Here is a 22,647-nt window from a genome sequence, read left to right on the forward strand (position 1 = left end):
GGAGGGTGTGAGCTCAGACAGCAGCTGGGTGCCAGAGGAGCCTTTCCAAGCTCCCTCTGGGGGCTGAAGGGCATGAGGAAGAGGAGGAGGGGAGGGCAGCCTGGCCCAGGCACACATGTGGGGGCAGCATCATTTAGGGTTCCCCTGTGGCCCAGGTTCTATCTATGCCCCAGCAGTGTGGGGAAACAGCTCAGAGCCCAACTTGAGAAATCCTGGGCTGCAAATCTGGAAACTTCAGAAAAATTCTGACCCCAGCCTGGCTGCTGGCTGACAGCGGGGCCTCAGACTAGCCCCTCTTCCCCAATTATTACCACCTGTAAAAGGGGCCCCAGAGTAAGTAAACACGTGTTCCGGAAAGTAGGAACCGAGACGCCAAATGCCATTGTGATCGTGGCCGAAGTCCCATCAGGTAAAGAGAGCAAGGGCTCCATGGGGGTCACATCTTTCGCCCGTCACAGGACAGGAGGAGCACCAGTGTGCCATGGGCCATGAGCTTGGCATCTTATGGGGAGGCAGATTTGTCTCAGGCTAGAGACACTGGGGACAAGAATGCAGCAGGCCTCTGCAGGAGTGTGGGGGCAGCCCATCTCTGTGAGTGTCCAGGCCCGGCGGGATGGCCGACCACACCCCGTGCCTGGCTGGCAGTGCGCACTGAGGGGGCATCATGGGCCTTCCCTTGGCTGAGCCTCGGAGCCCCCACCGGGTTCCGGCTCTGGGTGGAACAGAGGTGGGTGAGCAGCCAGGCTACATACTCCTGGCATTTCCTCTGGGGTGGGACTAATTTTGGGAGCAGGCATCTTGCTGAGGACCCTAAACCCCGTTACCTTCGCTCACACCAAACAAAAAAAGAACAGCACTCTCTGAGAGATTCTCCTGTTTACGTGGGGTTTTTTTGGTAACTTTTTTTTTTTTGAGAAACAGAGACAGAGCACGAGTAGGGGAGGGGCAGAGAGAGAGGGAGACACGGATTCCAAAGCAGGCTCCAGGCTCTGAGCTGTCAGCACAGACGCAGGGCTTGAACCCACAAACTGTGAGATCATGACCTGAGAGGAAGTCAGACGCTTAACCACTTAACCGACTGAGCCACCCTGGCACCTCCCCAGGCTCCTTTTTAATCAAATTCCCCGTCCTTCCACAGCTCTGCTTCCTCCTCTGGCCGCCATCCCATGTTTTTCTCTCCCTTTTCAATCGAATTTCTGTAGAGCGGGTGACAGGCGTTGCTCCTACTTCCTAAGGCCACAGAGCCATGGTCGGCTTCCACCCCAACCCCTGTGATCTGCTCACGCCGAGGCCTCCAGAGTCCTACGTCTTGTGGCCCGTGCTTCTCGGCAGGCCTGGCCTCTCTCTGGCTAGGGCCACCCCTACGCACCCCCTTCTGGAAGCCTACTTTTCCCCCTGGCTTCCAGGATGGGCTTCTCTGTTTCCTCCTGCCCACCCCCCGCCCCAACTGTGGTTCTCTCTGTCTCCCTTTGCCTCTGCCCTCCTCCCAGATGTTGGACCCTTCCCTCTGCCTTCCCTCTTCTCCCTGGGAGCGGGGATATCATCTGTTCCCCAGCTGAGCTGCCTCCTGTGACCAGGCACCCTCAAGTCTTTTCCAGCGGTCTTGATTTTGTCTTGCCCTGAATGAACGATGCATTTAAGAACCAGGACGCACTGGGAAATCCACCAGCATGTCCATCATCAGAAGAAATGTCCTTGGGGGCCTGTGTTGGGTGTCCGCCTCCCCCCTCTGTGCCAGTGCTAGGAGCAGGGAGGAGGGGAGGGGAAGGTGGGCCCCTGCCCCGTGGGTGGAAACAAAAGCCCAAAACCTGAAACCAGGAATCACCAGCAGCCCCTGACAAGAAGAAACACCACGGGGTGTTTGAACCACTTAGCCCTTGCATGTGCTCAGTGGAAAAAGAGAGAGCGACAGGCTGGGGTGGTCAGTCTGGAAGGGTCCCTTGGAAGAGGCAGTGTCTGGAGGACTTGATGGTCAGGGAGGACTCCTGCTCTGGAGGCAGAGAAGAGTGTAGACTAGGCCAGGTCCTGGGATTTTGCTGGGTGCTCGAAGATGCTATCAGAAGACTGATCTTTATCGATTTTGTTGACTGCTCTGTCCCTGGAACCTAGAACACTGCAGCTCGCCCCGTTTTCCCCTAAGCCTTGGTTTCCTCCTCTACATGGGAAAAGGGGTGGGGCCGGAAGGTTTCTTCTAGCTCAGGGAGCCAAAATGGTGTGAAAATAGCACACCAAACGGTGACTGAGCTGAGCTGAGGAGCTGATGGTGGCCTGGATAATAACGTGCAGGCTGGGAGGAGCCTGCTCTCTGTGGTGCTGAGCCTGAGGCCCAAGACAGAGGAGGTGACAGAGAGCTGGTGACAGATTGGTTGTGTGCTTTCTTGTGGACCCGGCATCTGACTGCGGATCTTCACTTCCTAGCTCGGAGTCCAGGGCAGTGGAGGGAGAGAGTGGGCTCTGGCGTTGGACACCTCACATGTCCCAAGCTCTAAGCTCAGTGTTAACTCCCTGGGCCCTGGATATCAGCTTGACCACACCCCAGCTGTGTGGCTTGGGCAGATCCTTGACTTCTCTGTGCCTTTACTTTTTTATTTATAAAAGAGGCCATAGAGGCCATACAGCAGTTCCTGTGCTCATGCCTCTCACTTCCTGACCCCAATACCCCAACCCGCTCATAGACCAGCATTCTGAGACACGGAGAAATCCAGTGTCCTCTCAGAAGGAGGTGGCAAACCAGAGCCAGCAGAAGGGCCACCACTCAGGGAGGAAGAAGGGAGGGATGTCTGAGTTTAACCCTCTATGGACTGTTAAGAGCCTATGGTACCTCCCGTTTAGGAAAAGGGACTTAAAGGGGCAGAATCATTCCCATTGCTTCTTGTCCCCAGGGATCATCTTTTTTCTTGCATTAATCTACCAGTTTGAGTGACAGTCTCTTGAGACAGACTGCCTTTGGTCTACTCTCCACACCAGAGCCCAGTGCATCATATCTGGACCGGATTCCATAGAGGGTGGCAGCCGGTGAAAAGTTTTGGGGGAGGTGTGATGTGGTCAGACAGGTGTTTGGGGGCTTTCTTCTTGGAAAGAGAAATCAGAAGGGCGACAGGCAGAGAGAACCCGGGGGTAGCTGGCATGGTAATCTGGAGTCAGGTCCCAGAGACAGTGAGAGAGGACACTCCTTTGTCCTTGGAAATGGATTGATGTTGGGAGCCTGTGTACCCAGAAACCCTCTGTGGCTCCCCACCATCCATGCCACTGAGTCTAGATGCCCTGGCCTCGTTCTGAAGGCTCTCCTCACTCACCCCAGCCTGGTTCCCCACTCCCAACCTCCCGCAGGGGCCAGCTCCCTCCTGCTCCTTCTCACATACTTGCCTTTGCTCACCCTGGGCCCCTCTGCACCGTTTTTTTTTTTTTAAGTTTTTTAAAATGTTTATTTGTTTTTGAGAGTGAGAGAGAGCATGAGCAGGGGAGGAGCAGAGAGAGAGGATGACACAGAATCCGAAGCAGGCTCCAGGTTCTGAGCTGTCAGCACAGAGCCAGACATGGGGCTCTAACTCACGAACCTTGAGATCATGACCTGAGCTGAGGTCGGTTCCTTAACCGACTAAGCCACCCAGGCACCCCGCCCTCTGCACTGGTTCTAATTCACCCCATCATTCAGGGCTGCCTCTAAAAACGACTCTACCAATATTCCCAGGATAAAAGTAAACCCTTTTCCTCTTTGGAATCCACACAATATTTTCTTACTTCTCATGGTTGCTATCAGTTCTGTTTTGTTTTTTCCTTTACTCTAATAGACAAGTTTTAAGAATAATTGTTTTCTTAGTTATGTAACATTTTTAAAATGCTTGGGAGAGAGGGTTTATGGGAAACAATATTCATAAGCTACTCCCTAACACAGTGAGCAAATTTCAGTCCTTTTTTTTTTCTGTGCATCCAATTTGCTACATAGTGTGACATCTCTGTTTCTCATTGTTTTATCTATAAAATGGGAATATTTGTGATGTTACCCATGTCACAGAGCTGTCTGAGCATTAACTAATTAAATGAGATAAATACACATGAAGTGCTTAGAATGGTGCCTCACACTTGTAATACGCCCCATGCACTGTGAGGAATAAGAGGAGAGATCTCAGGCCTGACTCGTCCCTGTTCCTGCCACCTGTCCTGCCATCCTGTTCATCCCTCTGCCTGCCACCGCTGCCCCTGTCCCAGGCCCCAGGCAGACCTGGCATGCCACTGAGTGAAGGAGTGGAGAAAGCAGACCCTTTGCCTGGAATCCTCCCTCCACTGTCTGGACTCATTCATCTGTCAATTGGCCATTATGCTCCTGGCTAATGGGAAACAGAACCAGTTAATGAGAGAAACTGCTGACAATGAGGTAGAGCATGTGACAGGCAGTCTTTACCCAGGTCAGATCTTTGGCTGTGGCGGCCCATCCAACATGTGTCCTGTGCGGTGAGGACCCCTGGTCCATTCCTCCTTGGTCTCTCGTCACTAGACCCTGGTTGTTTGACTGGCGTTGGTCAGCTCTATGGGGGGCTTAGTTTGTTCTCTCACAGGGAAGTAACGCTCCCTTTACCTATTCCACAGATGGGGTGAGGAGCCAACCAGGAAACAAACACGAATTTAAGAGCAGGAAGTACTTGGGGTGCCCCCGTGGCTCAGTTGATTAGGCATTGAATTCTTGATTCCGGCTCAGGTCATGATCTCACACTTCATGAGTTCAAGCCCCACATTGGGCTCTGTGCTGGCAGTGCAGAGCCTGCTTGGGATTCTCTCTCTCCCTCTCTCCTGCTCACATACATGTGCGTGCTCTTGCTCTCAAAATAAATAAATAAACTTAAAAAAAAAGAGCACGGGGCATCTGGGTGGCTCAATTCATTAAGCATCTGACTTCAGCTCAGGTCATGATCTCATGGTTCATGGGTTTGAGTCCCATATCTGGCTCTGTGCTGACAGCTCAGAGCCTGGAGCCTGCTTCGGATTCTATGTCTCCTTCTCTCTCTGCCCTCCCTCACTCACACTCTGTCTCTCTCTCTCTCTCTCTCTCTCAAAAATGAGTAAACTTCAAAAAAAAAGTTTTTAAAAGAGCAAGAAGTGTTAAACAAATCTAAAACTCCATGCATATCTAGAACTCTGTGCATGCACCCACAACTGTGTCTGTAAAATAGAGAGGCCAGGGCTGAGCTAACATCTGCAGCAGAGGCCGGCCAGAGAAGTCGAGGCCTGTCCTATTTGCCCATGAATTCTCAAAGCCAATTGCATACGTGAACTTATATCCCTTACTCAAAGGCTCCAAAACCAAAGGAGATGTTCTGTCCTTCTCTGGGTCTGAGGTTTCTCATCTGTAAAATGGGGAGGTGCGATTTCTCTAAACCGGGTAGCGATTTGAGACTTGTGAACTGATTGGGACTTGTGAACATTTGAGAGTGAGAAACATTAGAGAACATTATGGTTAGTGATAATCATCCAGGAAAGGCAGGCTCGGAGAACGCAGGGTTCTAGCCTTGGGGGATCCTGAAAGACAGATGTACTGATATCAGCTGCTCAAAGTCAGCAACACAAGTGTTGGCCTAGGCCCGTTTATACCCCTAGAACATGCAGGGCACGTCTTACCAGAAGGTTATGAGACCTTGTGCCCCTCCCTGAGCCCACCACTCAGTGCCCTGTGCTTATCCTTCAATGCTCCCAGCAGATGAGAGCCCAAGTAAACCCCTCAGAAGGGACCGCAGAATGAGAAAGACCAACTGAGGAGACCCCAGGGAGGATACAGTTCTTTCCCTGGGACAGAGGAAGAAAGATGTTGGTAGGGGTGCAGCCAGCAGAGCAGGAGGGTGCAGCGCTGGAAGGAGGAGTTGGGATGTTACAGGCAAAACAGAATTCCTGCCCAGGGCAGCGCCCAGGCTGAGCTGTTTTATTTTGTAAATAACCTTTATCAGGATAAACGGAAGCTCCCTCGTGCCATCGGCTCACCCACACAGTGTTCGAGGTGCCCTTAAGTTTTGCCAAAGACTGTGTTTTATGTGTCAGGCATTGGTGCGGCTGAGGGCTGTGTGGGGACAACAGAGTTGGGGATAGTGGAGAAGGGGGCGGGGGACCGGCCAGAGAGCTGGAGATTTCAGGAACAGGAAAGAGGCCACTGGCTTCAGGAAGAGGAATGTGGGGATGAGCATAGATTTGAACGGAGGATATGGGGATGTCTGGCTCCGTGGGGGTGCAGGGAGAATGATATGAAGCCTTCCTCCAGCACCCCAGGGAAACCTCCCACACCACCTGTGTGGCCTCAGGGTTGCCGGGGCCAGGTCTGTGTTTAGGGATCGAAAGGCATTCTCTATACTGGCCTCCAGGCTAGCTAACACTGTCAGAATTTGGGTTATGTTCTTTTTTTTATTTTCCTTTAAGTTTATTTATTTTGAGAGAGAGAGAATGAGCAGGGGAGGGGCAGAGAGAGAGAGAGAGAGAGAGAGAGAGAGAATCCCAAGCAGGCCCCTCACTGTCAGCACAAAGCCTGATGCAGGGCTCCAACTCACAACTGTGAGATCATGACCTGAGCCGAAACTAAGAGTCAAACGCTTAACCTACTGAGCCACTCAGGCACCCCAGTACTTTTTTTTTTTAATACAAAATCAGTTCTTCAAAGAACAGATTAGTGAGTGCTTACTGGAGATTTGCTCCTGGAAATTCTTTTACCTCTTGGCTGTGGTCTGCCTTTCTTGCTCTTTCTCTCTCTCTCATGTATCACAACCCAGAGGGAGAAGGTGATGGTATGTGTGTGTGTGTCTGACAGGGGTCCCTCGGTCTAACAGGGGCAACCATGTGTGGCACGACTGTCTCGGGCCAGGCCTGTCGCTCATGTCAGGAGTTTCATAGATAGAATCTCGCTTAATCCTCTCCTCAGCTGGGATATTATTTTCCTGCTTGTGGAGATAAGGGCCTGGGGACCCAGTGAGCATGGTCATGCCTGGATTGAGACCTGTCTGTGTGAATCCAAAGCTCGTGTCATGTTCTTAATGCTCTGCCGTCCCCAGTGTGGCCTGCCTTGCTCTGGGCAGGGCAGGCATGTGGCTGGTGAGCAGCACCCAGGAGTGAAGGTAGCAGTGCCTCAAGGGGGTGAGCCTGCATCTGTGAAGGGCACTGTCTGAGCCAGTGAGAAAGGAAGAACAGAAGGTGGGGAAGCCACCACCTTGAAGCCATTACCCTGGAGCTGGGTTTTGGAGGGTCGCTTCTGGGCTTGTTCAATTAAAAAAAAAAAAAGGAAGAAGTTGCACAGTACTGTTTCCCTCAGAGAATCCCCCAGAGGCCCTATAACATAGTTATCACGCTTATCTTGGAGAACAGGCTCAGAGAGGGAGGGATGACAGGTACCAAATCAGCCAGGGACTCAGGGCCAGCGCAAGATGAGGGCACGCCTGCAGCTTCAAAGCTCCTGCTCTTGCCAGAAGCCCTGCTGCCTTTAGGAAGAAAAGATTTTTTGGCGACGCGCCCGCAGGGAGCAAACATCTGTGGCAGAAGAGGGCTGTGGGCTCAGGAGCCGGGAGTAGGGACTGGACGCTGCGGTCCCTGCTGAGTGCAGGGGGAGGGCTCTGCAAGATAGATGGGGGGCCTCGGAGGCGGCGGGAGCGCTGCCACCGGGCGGTGATTGATGACAGCCCGGCAGCGGCAGCCGGAGAAGCGCAGCCAGGCCTCAGGAGGCTGCGGAGAGGAGGGCGAGGAGAGGCCATGAATATTTCAGAGCCGCAGCCCGGCCAGGGGACCGCGTGGGGGCGGGGAGGGAGGCGCTCGGCGGGACCAGGCCTGCGAGTGGGGTTTGGGAGCTAGGAGGATGGGAAGGGGCTCTCGGGGAGAGCGACGCTCACCAGAGGAAGGGGGGCTGCGGAGTGTGCTGAGCGAGTGGCAGGGTGGTAGGGGTAGAGCAGTAGTGCTCAGGGGCACAGGGATCGGTGAAAGGGGGGCTCTGTGCGGGAAAGGGGGGCTGAGGAGGGCAGAGGAGAATGGGAGTGAGGGGCTTGGGGAGAGGAGGGCCTCACCAAGGAGGAGGGGGTTCACTGAGAAGTGAGACCATAGAAGAGGCCGACCTCGCTGAGGCCGGGTGTCTGCAAGGGTGGCGTCCCTTTGGGTCGCCCAGATCCCCGCCTGACCCTCTAGGGGTCGGGGCAGCATCCCGCAGACCTTGCGGGAGGACCAGGCCTCGGGGCCTCGCGGTGAGAATGGGGCAGGCGGAAGGCCTGGCCCTGCGGCGCGGATGGTGAGCGTCCCTGTCGCCAGCAGCGTGGCGGAGACCCCGCGGCTGCTCGAGGGCGCGGAGCCCGGCCTGGAGTACGCGCCCTTGGACGAGGACGACGGCCCGGTGGACTGCGACTGCCCGGCCGCCTGCTACCGCGGGCACCGGGGATACAGGTCAGCGCCCGCCGCGACGGGGAGGGTTGGGGGGAGGGGGCCGGAGCCTTCCCTCCTCCCTCACCGCCCACCCCCAACCCCTCCCCCTCTCACCCAGGACCAAGCACTGGTCCAGCAGCTCCGCGTCTCCCCCTCCCAAGAAGAAAAAGAAAAAGAAAGGCGGCCACCGGAGAAGCCGGTGAGAGCTCCGTCCGGTCGGAGGGGACGGAAGGGGCACGAAGGGGTCCCCCAGGTGTGCACCCTTCTGCCAGGAGGAGAGCCGAAGCTGCACTTGTGAACCCCGCGGGTCACCGCGACCCTTTGCCCTCACTGTGCGTGGGCGAGGGGGAGGGGCAACGAAGGGGCCGCCCCGACGGGGCCCTACCATTCCGGGCCCCTCCTCTTTCCAGGCCCATCCCCGCCCACGGGGCTGGCCCAGCCCCCTCCCCTTATTGGCACTCACCTACCCCAGAACTAGATACACTGATCTGGCCCCTGGGTCACAGTTGCCTGCTCACAGTCCCCCTCCTCCTTCGCCTATCGGTCCTGCACTCACCACCACAAGTGTGAGTGGCCTGGGGAGGAGGGGTTTGGCTGGGTTACATCTGTGGCTCCCCATCTGTGTGTCCCCCTCTCCTGTCTTTAATGAGACCTTGGCAGACTTCTGGAGCCCCAGCTAACTCTGTCCAACTGTCTGTCCTTTTGTCTCTCTGGCCTTCAGCAAAAAGAGGAGACTGGACTCCGAGTGCAGGTCAGTATCAGTATCACAGGTTACAGGGGTGGGGGGACAGGGTGGGGAGGTCTGTGGTTGGGCAAGACTCCATGACCATCCCCGAGAGGCAGGAGGCCTGCCACATCAGGCCCTGGACCCTGTAAGCTGCCAATGTGCCAGCTTGGCCCACAGAGGCCAGAAATCCCACCATTGGAGCCTCTCACATTTGGGTTTGAAACAGCCCTCACTTACAATGCGAAGGAGGCTGAAGGGTGGCTAGGGGACAACACAGGCAGTTCCACACCTGCCCTTAGGGACCTTGCTGACCCTCAAGGCATCAGTTCATTTTGTACAAGGGGCAGGCGGCTTCAGCTAGATGCCCCCAAGGCAGCCAGGTTTCCCCAGACATTTCCAGCTGCCCCTCCCCAATCCTGGGCATCCGTTCACTAGAGCCCACCCCACCTTGTGTCCGCAGCTGTGGGAGCTCCTCACCCCTGCGCAAGAAGAAGAAGAGTGTGAAGAAACACCGCAGAGACAGGTACCTTCCCTCTCCTGGGGCCTCCTCTCACTCCTGTTGGCCTAGGACCATGGCTGTGCAGATCTGTGTCCCCAGGCCTCCCCAGACAAGCTCAAGAGAACCCTTTTGTGGCCCTACAGGTCTGATTCTGGGTCCCGGAGGAAGAGACGACACAGGTGAGTGATCCCCTGCTAAGGATGTGAACAGAGGCTAGTGCCACCCTTTGGGGACCAAGGCCCAAGGAAAGCAATGATGGGAGGGGGTGGTGGTGAGGGTCTTCCGCTGCTCCATCCTCCCCCTGGGACTCCTTCTGGGAGGCAGGCAGGGAAAGGTGGGGGAGGGGCGCGAGGAGGAAGGTCAATTGTTTGCAATGCTTTCTGGTCCCATGAGTCAGCCTTGATGTCAGGAAGGGAGAAGCATCAAGACCCCACCTTTGCAGGAAAAGGGCATCCATATAGAAGGAAAGCTCGATGGGCAAGAGACTGGTGTGCTAGCTGTGGCTATGGCTGTGGCTGGCGGTGGTGTCTGGAGGACAGGTGCCAGCCCCGCAAAAGTCCTGACAGGCCAAGGAGCCGGCCTCCAACGACATGGGGCTGAGAGCCAGCACAGGGCTCTGAGCAGGACAGTGACTTGTTCAGGATGGATTAGTGGAGGGGAGGGGAGGGGAGGAGGTGAAAGTAAAGAGCCCTGGCAGAGGCTGGAGTGGGGAAAGTAGAAAACTCAGCATGGAGGGAAGGAAGATGTAGGGCAGTCCCAGCCCCTTGGCCGGCATGAGGGCCAGAGCCTCTCCCAGCAGCCCTGAAGATGGGCAGAGTCCCCAGTCTCATTCCTGCAGTGGGAATTCACCCAGGGCCACTTGCCAGGTGGGGTAGGAGCCTAAATAAATAACTAATCCTGAATCTCTAATGTCCCCAATTTCCCCGTCTTCCTTCTCTTCCTCTTTCCCACATCTTAGAGGCCATATGGGCCCCTACTGCCCCCTAGTGGTCATCATCCGCCTGCACAGATCCTCTGGCCAGCTGCCCAGGAGTCCTGGGAAGAACCTAGACATGACCTAGGGCTAGACCAGCTCCACGTGGGGAGACTGAAGCCCAAAGCAAGCAACATGGGCTCTAGAACTAAAATCTTTGGCCTCCTGGGCCTGCCCCCACCCACTCTGCTCCTGTGAGAAACAAATCTCAGTGTTTCTTAGCATCATTTCATGGTTGGTCAGAAGGAGGCATCTGTTCAGGACTAGAAGGATCCAGCTGGAATCTGGTGGCATCAGGGAGGGTAGGGCTAAGAGATCTACAGGGACCAGGGGTGGAGTGAGACCTTAGACACCTACAAGGGAGCTTTTCCATCTTTTTGTTAAAGGGGGAAGGAGAACACTGTGGGGCCTGCCCCAGGGAGCTGGATGGGATGGGACTGTATGGGCCAGGACTGGGTGGGATGGAAAGCTTTGGGGACAGCCCTTGATGAGAATCCAGAGGACTCAAATGCAGGGAGATCATACCCAAGGGAAAGTATTTCTTTCCTAATCCCCTGGGGAGCTGGCCCAATCTCTGAGGGGGCAGAGAGGCAGGAAGCCTGGGCTCTGCCCCAGAGAGTCCCATCTGAGAGACCTGGGACACAGGGGACACAAATTAGGTGTACAAGGGCCACCCCCACTACGATGACTCATAGAGGGGCCTGTCCTGAGACCAATTCCAGAAGGAAAGGACAAGTCAGCCTTCTGGTCTGGTGGGCACACTGCTTACGGCACCCCCAGGAGGGGCAGGACCTGAGGCCCAGATAGGCAGTGATCCTGGGCTGGGGCTTACAGAAGGAAGGAAGGCTTGGCTGTGTGAAAGGAACCAAAGCAGTGAGGTGGGATGAGCAAGTCCACGCCAGCACCAGCGGGGCTCAGATCTGGGACTGGAACAAATCTTACCTCCCTCAGCCCGCACCTAGGCACAGCCCTGCTCGTGGCCCCCTGCTGGGCTCAGGCGGAGCTGTCCCCTCAGCCTCTGCTTTCTGCAGATCTCGAAGCCCCAAGAGCAAAAGAAAAGAGAAGAACAAAGAGAGGAAGAGGTGAGAACCATTCTCTAGCTCCTCAGCTTCCCCCAACCCTTCCCCCACTCCAGCAAACCTGACCTTCTAGAATCACAGAATTGGGCCCTTGGAGATCGTTCATTTTGTCCTGATTGCCCAGATGGAAAAATTCAGACCCAGAGAAGAAGCCAAGACCCGCTGTGAGTCAGTGGCAGAGCCAGAACTGGAACCCAGGCCTCTTGCTTCCCAGTCCTGGGTTCTTTATTACTCCCTACATCCCTCACCCTCTTACTCCCCATGTCCCTCACCCTCTAGTCACAAGAGCACCAGCTGAGGGGCCAGTGAGGTCTTGGAGATCCGGGCTGTCTAGACAAAAGGGTGCTTTTTCCTAATTCCCACAAATGACCCACATAGACTAGAGGGGCTATTTCTGTAGGACACTGTAGGGGGCGGTCCAGCGTGGGAAAGTCAGGCAGAACTTAGGGACAGGCTGGTTTCTTTCCCAGGCCACACGCGGAGTCCCCAGGTCGGAGGCCCCGTCGCCACAGCAGCGGCAGCTCCCAGAGCCCCTCCCTCTCCTCCCACTACAGCGATTCCAGATCACCCAGCAGGTAGGTCCTGGGCCCCTCGGAAACGCTCCAGAGATCCTACAGCTCGGTTCTCTGCTGGGGGAGGGGAGGGGACTTGCGGATCAAACCCTCCCAAGGGCTAGGGAAGAGGTCGATGCAGAACAGCAGTTGGTGGGTGGAAGTCTACCAGGAGCGTGCAGGTGCCCAACCCCCTGGGAGTAGGCGAGTAAGAGCTTCAGGGCCCACGGCTCTTGGAAATGGAGGCAATAGATGGGCTGGGGCCTTGCTCTCTAAATGCAAGCAAGAGGCAGGGGAAGGGGCTGCCCTTCGTGCAGGGGGACAGCGGTTCCACCTGCACGGGGCGGGGGGGGGGTCCCACGCCGGCTGCCCGCCACGTCCCGTCCCCTCCCCCACCCCCACCCCCCAGGCTGAGCCCCAAGCACCGAGATGACGGGCGGAAGACGGGCAGCCAGCGGTCCAGCGGGAGCCAGTCGCCTTCCCAGTCGGGCGGCAGTGGATGGGGGTCGCCCCAGCAGAACGGCGGTAACAGACAGCGGAGCGGAGCGCACGGGGGCCGTCCCGGCTCGGCGCACAGCCCGCCAGATGTACGTACGCTTCGCTTTGCGGAGGGTTCCCGCGCCGTGCCGTGCGGGCTGCGCCGCGCTGGGTGTGGGGGTCACCGCCGGGCGGGGCGTGGTGAGTGTGTAACGGGGGAGGGAGGCGCCGCTTCCCCCTCCCGGCCCCGGAGTGGCCTGGAATGCTTGGTTGTTGCGTCCACCTGGCCCTAGTGTCAGGGCGAGGGAGGCCTGCAGGCTTGGGCCACCCTTGAGCTTGGCAGACAGCCCGAGAGGGCTGAACACTGGGGCTCTCGGCCAGTTTGGGTACAGAGCTGAGGAGGATGCAGGGTCTCCTGCCTCCCTCTCTCCAGCATATTGGGGTGGGAGGGGCATGGACAATGCTAGGGGTCGCAGTCAGGAGCCGGATTCAGAGACGGGATCTCCCCTGGGCACCACTTAGGCCCTGAGCCTCCCTCTCCCCACCAAGCCCTTTCCCCCTCTCGGAGCGCCCTCCCTCCTTAACCCTCTCACTGGTCCCTCCCTCTCCTTCAAAGCCCGCCCCTTTCTCTTTTCCCAACCGACCACTGAGCTGCATTTCTAAAGTCCCTCTTCCAAGTAGAGTATGTCCTTTCCCCCAGGAACTGACTGCCCACGTGTGGACAGATGTCTCAAACCTGCAGGCACCCTGTTTCCCATGTTCCATCCTTCCTAAAGCACCTACCAGTGTGCCCCTTGCTTCCTCAGAGACTCCACACCAACCCCCCCCCCAAAAGTGTCCCCCACCCATCCTCGAAGAAGGACAAGGACTCCTTGAGACCCACAAGCAGGTGTGGTGATGGCAGGGGCTGCTGGGCTGGGAGAGGGGTTCTCCCAGGCCCCAGGGGAGCCCCTCATCCCCTTGTGTCTGTTGATCTCAGGGAGACAGGGCTACTGTCCTGGCAGGGGCACTGGGTGGACAGGAGGACTTGGGGTGGACAGGCCTGCAGGTGCCCCCACCCCAGACCTGAAGGCTGCTTCGCAGCAGGGAGTGTGGGGCTGCCCCTCCCCGGACCTCCGGTCTCAGCAGCAAACATGTCCGTGTTGGTCAGTTTCATTTTGATTTTTGGCTGTTTCCTTCACTCCCTTTCTTTTCTCAAACACCCTTACCCCCAAGGCCTTAGTGAGGAAAGCCAAAGGCAGCTGACAAAAGGCTTTTGGTCTCAAGGTTAATTTTTGTTTAAGAAGGTAACCTGTTTCGGGACTGCCCCACTTGGACTGGGTGCCAGGGTCCTGAGCTCCCAAGGGCCTGACTGGGCCACATAGGGAGGATCATGCCAGTGTCCCTGGATCTGCCTTGGGGGTGGAAGAGGACTCACAAAGGTAGCTGAAGGCAGCCAGGACAGAGAGGGTGGACAAACTCAAAAGAGAGTATGCCCATCCCCCCCCATGGGCACAGAGCCCCAAACACCTTTTCAGGGGAGCTTCCCATCCTCCTAGAAAGCCAGGGCTCCATCCCACTTCTGGTCCCCTCCCCTCCCTGAGCAATAGGCCACCAAGAACCAAGTACAGACAAAATGGCCACAGCAACGAAGTAGACCCCAGGTCTGAGCAACCAGGGAAAGGGGTGTAGGCCCCAGCCTTGGGGAGGATGCCCCCAAATCTTGACTGCCTCCTAGAGAGGGATTCCATTTTGGCATTGCCCCGGGAGTCTCCTGGGAAGACAGCACTTTGTTCCCCCTTTCACAAAGCATGTTCCCCAAATCCTTCTCCCTTCCCTCGGGCCCTGCGAGATCTGGGACCTCAGGACATTCAGGCCTCTCACCTGCACCCTCCAGGGAGGTGAGATGGGGGCGGGGGGGGGGGCAGGGAGCGGAGACTTTGCCATTCACCAAAAATGTCTTTGGGGACAAGTACTGAGGGGAGTGGGGAATATTCTTGGACGCTACCTTTAAAAAAAAAAGAGAGAGAAGAAACGGAAAAAAAGAAAAGCTCACCATTTTTAACCCCGTCTATGTTTTTGCTTGTTTTTTTAGCCTCCCATTTGAACCGTGGTAATATTGTGATTCCATTTCCTGTTCAGTTGGCAAGGGAAGAGGGTGGGGAAGTTTATGGAACTTTTTCTGTTTTGTTTTTATTTTTTTTCTTTTTTCCTTTGGTAATGTACAGAAATGCAAACTATCTCTCTGGTTTGTTTGTTTGTTTCTATCTTCTATGTTGCTCTAGAACTTTGCTTTTGTGCGTGTTACTGTGGGAACCTCTCCTCCTAAGGCAGAGATGGGTTCAGAATCTCGAGTGAACGTTGATCTTGATTGTATACACAGCTCTTTATACTTCTTTTTCCCCTTTGTAACCAGGATTTAAAAGGGAAGATGACTCTTAAAGAAAAAAGTACCCGCCCAGCAGCTACTGCCATATGTACCCCGGGGCGCAAATCCTCTCCTCAACCCCAGGGGCATGTGCTGAAAATGCCTCTGCTTTTAAATTAACAGAAATGGCCCAGAATGTTCTTCCATGTCCCTGTCACTAAGGAACCTTGGAGGGAAGCTGGAAGACGGAGGGAGGAAGAGAGACTGGTCGCAGGTCACCTGAGGAACATCCCAGGGCAGTGAGCACCCTGTGTCTCCCCACTTCTGGGGACAGGCTGCTGGGTGCCTTCTGCGCCAAGGCCCCAGATCCTAGAGGAGGGAGCTGTCCACACCTGAGAGAGTTGAGCTCAGGTGGGGGCTTCAAAGCCAGACACTCCCAGGCAAGAGAAAGAGTCCTTCCTCATCTTGAGACTAAGGCCAGCTGGGTGCTGGCTCTGTTGTCCCAGGTCAGGGTTAAACCCCCAATTTCTAGGTTCGGCTATTTACTGCCCCTAGCTCAGAGATGTGAAGTGACCAGCTCAAGGTCACACAGCTTTTTAGAGGTCCATCCAAAAGGAGGCTCCAGCCCTCTAACCTCAGGACCAGCAGCCACAGCCAAGAGGTTGAGAGAGCTGTTGATGGAAAGCATAGGGTGGAAACCCTGAGTGAGGGGAGGAGGGTTTGGGAGGCGGATGCTGGTTGTCTCCGCTCCTGCCTTCCCCCTGGGGACCCCTCCAGATGTCCATGCATATGCCCAGCTCTCAACTCCCTGGCCCTGGGGTCCTGCCCATAGATACCAGGGAATAAGTGGGCCCAGCGCTAAGCAAACCCAACTCTATAATGAACTATTGCTTCACCGGCTCAGGAAACCCTAAACCCTCACAGTTCACACACGTATGGGGACAGAAATAGTGAGGCAGAGAGGGAAGGGGGCTGCTCAAGGTCACGTGATTTGGGATGGAGAAGTAAGATGCTGAGCCCAAGTGCCAGAAAAGGTGTGAGGTGTTTAAGGACTTAGAAGTAGGGCCCACTGCCTTGGCTCCACCTGTCCCTAGCATTGGAATTGTCAAGAGAAACCTCTCCATTTGGTGAGGGTGACCGAGAAGGTTCCTGAGCAAGGCCCCTTGGCTGTCTCTGGCCTCTGCCTCTGCCTCAAACTTCATCAAAATGTGCAGCCTAGGGTGACCCCAAGAAGAGGTGCCATGGCGCTGCCTGACCTGCTCCACCCCAGGCCTCCCTTCCCCCTCCTGCCCCCAGGAAAGAGCAGTGACCGCAGCTGGAGCTAAAGTGACCCCGAAGCAGAGGCGGAAAGAGGTTGACCTGAGGCAGGATCAGGGCCTCCAAACTGAATCTGTGGTTGCCTTCCCTTTTAAATGCACTGATCCCTTCACCCCATCTGCCCACTCTGCCTCATTGAAATAGCTTCTCTCTCTGTTCTGTCTGGGCCCATCTCTCTTGATTTCCCTGCCTGTCTGTTTCCTTCTGCCTTTGTTTCTCTCTCTCTCTCCCTTTGTGGCTCTCTGTCTCTGTCTCTCTCCATCTCTCCCTTCACTCAGGCCTCTCTCCCCATGCTGCCAGCCTCTCCTTTAGCCCACCCTCTGGTTCTGCTTCCATCAGCTGCTTCCTGCATGCCCTCTGGAGGTTTTCTGTTGTTTAAAGATTTGAGGAAAGCTTGGCTCTTGGAGCCTTCGGGTTTAAAAACAAAAAGAAGAAGAAGAAAAAAAAAAGCAAACCTAACCGAAATGGCTGGGCAGGAGCCCCCTCCCACCCCTGGGACTAGACCGAATGCCACCCTGGCTGAACCCTGGTGCCAATTCCCGAAGGGGAGTGAGCTTAGAGTCACTGTCTTCCCCCCCCCCTCCTTCTGCATTCCCAAAGCGGAGACCTTCTTTTCTTTTTTATTATTGCATTCCTGTCCCTGACCACTGAGAAGGTAGGTATCCCAGCCCCGCTGTGCGCCCGCTCGCTCCCATCTCCAGATAAGCCCCTGCCACTCTGCTTGGTTTGAATGTGGTTTTCTTTCTCTCTCTTTCTCTCGATCTCTCCCTCTGGTTGGTTTTCTCCCCATCCCTTTTCTTTCTTTATTTTAGTGACTCCTCATTTGTAACTTGCATTTTTTTCTCCAAATGAGCTACAAAAGCTGTGTTTCCTGGTTTGTTGTTTGGTTTTCTTGACTTCCGCTCCCGACAACTTTTCTGGTTCGTTTTCCCCTCCTTTCCTTCGTCCCTGCTCCTTCTTCTTCCTCTCTGACCCCAACTCCACACCCCCACCCCTCTAAGCTCCCTCCACTCCCTCTCTTTCTCATTTTGTTGTCCGAATGCATTTCTGTGTGGTTAGCATTTCCAAGTTTGTGTTCCCTTCCTGAACTGTATGCTGCGGTTGAGCCAATTTGATTTCTGTTGTCTGGAGTAGCTGCTAAGCCCCCCACCCCTCACCCCTGCCAGCTCCCAGGGCCCATTTTGGCAATAAGCAGTGATGGAGGAGCCTATGCCGGCCTCTCGGCCTTCCAGATCCTGGAAGAAGTTCTGGCTGAGGCCAAACCTGTGGAAAGAGCTCTGCCCCACCCTCTCCAGGGCCTGCTGGGCTCCCAAGGGTCCTGCCCTGGTGGCAGGTGGAGCTTTCAGGCAGGACCTACAGACTCTGGGGCCGCAGCTGGCACTGGGGCAGAACCTCACAGCTCCCTCTTGAGGGTAATGGTCGTTGAACTTCAGGGACCCAGTGAGCTGGCGCTGGACTCAGAGGGCCTACTTAGTAAAGTTTCTGTGGGGCAATTTGGGGGGTCAAAAGGACTCTCAGCTCACCCTCCCCCCTGCCTAGCCCACTACCCATCCCAGACAAGGGTTCCCTCTGCCCCCAGCATCCTTCCATCTTCTGAATTTGAGCTTAATGTGCAGAATGAGTCAGAAAGGACAGTTGGTGGGAGCCGGGGTTCCCCAGGTGTTGGAGCAGAACCAAGCTTAGGTCCTAAGACTTGCAACTCCCAGGCCAGTGCTCATCCAGCCAACATTGAGGGTAGGTCCTCAGGGACCCCACCTCCCACCCTAGCTCTTTATTAATTTCCTGTCCCACCTGGGAGGAGCTATGGAAGGTTGACATCCCAGCCCTTGTGAGGCGTCAGTGGGCCTCCATCCTCAGGTTTGGAAAGAGAGAGTCTGGCTGGCTATTCCTCCTCCTCCCCCCACCCCCCCGTGTTGGCCCCAGGGGCAGGTTGTGAGGAGCCCACCTACTCAGAACATTGCTCAGCTGTGAGTGGTGTTGGGAGGGCAGACAGGAAGTTATCCAGGGAGAGAGAAATCACTCTTGGTCCCATGGGGAGACTGTCCCCAGCCTGATGGGAGGAGTAGAGGTACCATCATCCAAGAGGACCTGATGTGATCTGGGACCCAGAAACGGGATCGTCAAAGGTTGGGTTACAGAAGGTAGTTGTCTGAGCCCTGGGGGAGAAAGGATAGAGCATCCCAGATGCTCGCTAGTCTTGTCCACAAGAATACCGGGATTGGGCTAGCGCACCCTCTCTTGCTCTTTTCCATCGTCTTTTCCCCTCAAAAATGTCTTATGTAAGCTAAAAAGAAGGTATCAGAGAACAGATAGTACCAAGGAGCAGAGGGGCTCCTGGAAACCTGGAAGCTGAGCTCAGAGTCAGGCAAGGTCCCCTGTGTTCACTGACTCATTCATTCACATGCACACACTGAGCCAGCATTTGCTGAGCACTCCTTGGTGCCCAGCCCTGTTCTAGGTGTCCATGCCTGGGTTTGAGGGAAATAGTTTGAGGCCCCCACCTACCAGGCTGGGAGACGGACAAAGATCACTCAGAACAATGAGAAGGGGAAAGCCGAACCAATGCAGGGAGCCAGTAGACCTGGCCCTAACACAGCCCTGCACAGTCCAGACTGAAAGAAGAGGAATGCATCCTCCTCAGGGTGAAGGTCAAGGGAGGCTTCCTGGAGGAGGTGGTCTTGATTGAGCTGAGGGCCCATAGGCATTAGCCAGGCTGTGAGGGTGTGGTGAGGGCAGGGAGTCACAAAGAGCAGGCATCCTGAGATGTTTGGAGGTCCCTGGCCACAACAATCCTGTCTAGCTATGAAATCCCATGATGTCTGGACTGGGATCTCCCTTCGTTCCTGGGAAGAATGAGACCCAGCCAAGCTGAGGATGGGACTCACCCTCTGGTGACCCTTTCTCCAGGGAGGGGTGGGTGGATAAGTGTGTGAGGTTGGCCCTAGGAATCTTCCTCCACGGAAGGTGCTGTCTGCCACCCTGCTGAGCAGCGCCTTCCTCCCATCCTCTGCCATCCTGGCACGTGGGGGTGCCCAGACCCTCCTGCACTGCTCTGACCCTGTTCATCCATGAGGGGACTGTGAGTCCGTCGCTTGTGCTCTAAAAAGAACCTTTCAACTCCTATACAGGCTCCTCCCCCAGCAAAGACCCCAGTTATCTATACCCACTTTACAGAGGGGGAAACTGAGGCCCCCAGTTAGGTCACAGCAAACTCACATCAGGACTGATTCCAGGCGTGCCACTTTGCTAGTTACTGTCCTCTTAAGTTATGGCATTTGGCTTGGAGGAGGGGAGAGGGAAGAGGGCTTGGCTTCAAGGCACGCCAGGCAGGAAGCTTCCAGATAAGCACAGGGGCTCTGGTGCAGAGGTTTGGGCCTCAGTGGTTGTGGGCAGCAACATGACGCAGGTGGGCGTCCGCACAACCCAGACCCTTTTTACTCCTAACACTCCCACCACACGCCCAGCCCAACAGTGGGAAGTAGAGAGGACCCTCACAGTGTCTGCAGGAAGGAACACTGGGGTCCTCAGTCTCCTTCCCCCACTGCTGTCCTGTCTCCTCGGGGCAGAGAAGCTGGCTCAGATCCAGAATCTAGGCTCGAGCCAGAGTTCACAGCCAGGTCCTGACCCCCACGTTTACTATTCTGCCTGCCTGACTGGCTGCACCCTCCCCCCGCCCGCCCCACCAAGTAGCAAGCAAAGGCTTCTTTAGGGTGGGGTCCAGCATTTCCTGGGTTTGGATTCTATGCCTTGGCCACCAGGGCCCCCACCTGGGATCTGTTCACTTTCCACTCTCAGACAACCCAGGAGGTAGGAAAGAACTTGGAAATGTGAAGATTCTGGAGATGTCCTTCTCATTTGCCTCCTTTGGAGGGAAAAAAGTATGCTGTATGACAGAACCTAGCGCTGGGGGCCTGGGAGCTGTAGGCACTGGCCACCTGCTGGGGTGCAGGGGATATGTGTCAGGAGAGGCAAGGATCTCCTGGTAATGCCCCTTGAGAATGGAGCTGCCATCTCAGAGGGGCCATGGCTCCTAGCCTACGTTGAGGGGTGAGCTGGTGACCAGGAGAGTTGGGGTGCTCAGATATCTACCCTGCCCACCAATGCCTGCTTGCGTCCCAACGGGAAACACCAGGCTCTCCCAGGAGGCCTTCATGGCCCATTTGACTGGGACAACTGCTCTCACCTGTCATGGCTAGTGTTCATTGGCTGCTTCAGCCACCAATCAAAGCTAGCTGTGCCTTTCCTCCATGGACCGACTTCTTGGTTCTGCCTCCAAGCCCAAGCTGAATCCAGGCCTGCACAGAAAGGCCTTGGCACCGCCCTGCCTCCTGCAGGAGGCACGGAGCCATGCTGAGGAAACTATACTCTGAACAGTCTGGCAGCAAGGTGCCCTGAGGGATGGCAGGTAGCTGGTTTTGTCCTCCCAACCCAAGAGCCTGCCACAAAAGCTTGGCCCAGACCCTGCCCCTCTTTTAGGACTACCCTGTTTGGCCCCAACCCCTTGTAATTATTCCTTCTTCAGCAACGGCATTGAGGCCCTACGAAATGCCATGTTCTGTGATTTAAAAAAAAAACCTGAGGTTACAGAGCTGAATCCAACCAAAAACTTTCTGCCTTAGATGTGTTACAAAGTCAAGTCCAGTGCTGGTGACTGGGGTTGCGGCAGACGAGTGTAACCAACTGTCACCAGATAGATGGACAGGTGACAGGTGGACAAGAGGAAGGGTCAGTTCTTTGAAGGGAGGAGGATGGAGAGGGTGGTCAGGGGTGCACAGAGAATCCTGGGATGTTTGCTCTGGAAGGGATATCAGGAAGCAAAGCCCAACCCTCTCATTTGGGATGGGGAAACTGAGGCCCAGAATTGGGGAAGTGACTTAGCCAGGGTCACTCAGTGAGGCAGTGGCAGGCTCTCAGACCCCTGGTTGCCAGCCAGGGCCCTTTTGATGGTACCAGGCTCCCTTTCTGGTTTTCTGTACCCCAACCCTTGTGTCCTAACTGCACTTTTGAAAGAACATTTGACATCTCTATCCAGCAGGCACCCGAGAGGGGCCTGCCTGCTCAGGCCCGAGGAGCCAGGCGCTGCCAGTCCTTCCTCCAGAGGCGGTGTGGCCTCCTCTTGGCCTAGAATGGGGTGGTTGCGTTTTTTTTCTCTCTCTCTCTATCTCTCTTGCATTTTTGTGAATCTAATGATGAACTTACGCTACCACACTTTTCCCTTCTCTTACACACCTTACCTACTAAAGGAGGAAGTGCCACTTTATTGGTAAGTGGACGTTAACCAAGAGGGACTTAAAAAAAATCAGAACTTAAAAAAAAAAAAAAAAGGAAAAGAAAAGAGAGAAACAGAAAGACAGTCGGGTGTTACTGACAGTTCCACAGGTCTCTGCAGGGCCGGAAAACAAAGAAAGAAAAATGTTAACAGAAAAAAATGTCAGTTCCCCAGGAGTTCAGACATTGTTTTTGATTTTGGTATCTAATGACATTTGTGGATTTTGTTTTTTATTTGTTTTTCCTCCCTTTCTTCGGTTCAGTTTTGAGTTCAGTTGTCCCGCCCCGCCCCTCACCCCCATCTGTGTGCCGTGTGCCCCCTCCATCCCCTCACCCACCCCCACGCGCTGGGGGGGCCTGGCCTGGGGGGCTGGCCCCAGCCCGGCCTCCCGGTGCCCGTCCTCTCTCTACTCTCTGCCGGGATCTTCCGTCCCATCGGGGGGCAATGCCAGCCCCCATGCCGGTCCTGGAGCCCCCTCCGTTTCAGTCCCCCTTCCCCCACCGCTCCGTCCCTCTTGTGTTTTGCATGCCGAGAACCTTGCATGAGCTGCACTGTTGAGGCCAGAAGGTGGACACTCAGGAGAGGCAGAGGCAGGGCAGGCGCGGGGAACCGTGTGTGCGATGCTCCGGGACTGGCAGCCCCCCGCCTGGGCCCGGTGAAAGCCCCCTCTCCTTCTCTCCCCCCCACCCCACCCGCCCGTTCTCTCACCCTCGACCTCACTCCTTCTCTTGGCCTGTCCGCTGTCTTTCCTCTTCTCTCTCTCCTCGTCTCCGCCTTTTCTCTTTCCTTCTCTAACTTGCCTTGCTCTTTCGCCTCCGTCTCCTCCGGCTCCGCCTTCTGTCTCTCTGCTCTGGACTCTCTCGACCTCCTCGGTCTCCTCTGTCTCTGCGGGCATCTCTTCCGCCCCGTCTCTGTCTGCGCCCCCGTCCCCCCTCCGCCCCCCTCCTTGCCCTCTCTGCCTCTCTCCCCGTCAGAAGCCCAGCTCGCCCTCGCCCAGGGCCCGCGACCAGGCGGAGGCCGGCGCAGCCACGCCGC

The 22,647-nt window shown here is 55.8% G+C and overlaps 1 protein-coding gene across 1 annotated transcript in view; it reads left to right on the plus strand.

The window, feature by feature from the left end:
* SRRM3 (serine/arginine repetitive matrix 3) overlaps positions 1–22,647 on the plus strand; it is a 52,517-nt gene that overhangs the window by 26,457 nt on the left and 3,413 nt on the right. The window contains exons 4-12 of the mRNA XM_029945727.1: positions 8,266–8,394; positions 8,492–8,572; positions 9,095–9,124; positions 9,561–9,623; positions 9,743–9,778; positions 11,604–11,654; positions 12,122–12,226; positions 12,612–12,789; positions 22,587–22,645. Coding sequence (XP_029801587.1) covers positions 8,266–8,394; positions 8,492–8,572; positions 9,095–9,124; positions 9,561–9,623; positions 9,743–9,778; positions 11,604–11,654; positions 12,122–12,226; positions 12,612–12,789; positions 22,587–22,645 — 732 coding nt within the window. The remainder of the gene's footprint in view (positions 1–8,265; positions 8,395–8,491; positions 8,573–9,094; positions 9,125–9,560; positions 9,624–9,742; positions 9,779–11,603; positions 11,655–12,121; positions 12,227–12,611; positions 12,790–22,586; positions 22,646–22,647) is intronic.

The sequence above is a fragment of the Suricata suricatta genome, chromosome 8 (assembly GCF_006229205.1).
Source record: "Suricata suricatta isolate VVHF042 chromosome 8, meerkat_22Aug2017_6uvM2_HiC, whole genome shotgun sequence".
NCBI lineage: Eukaryota > Metazoa > Chordata > Mammalia > Carnivora > Herpestidae > Suricata > Suricata suricatta.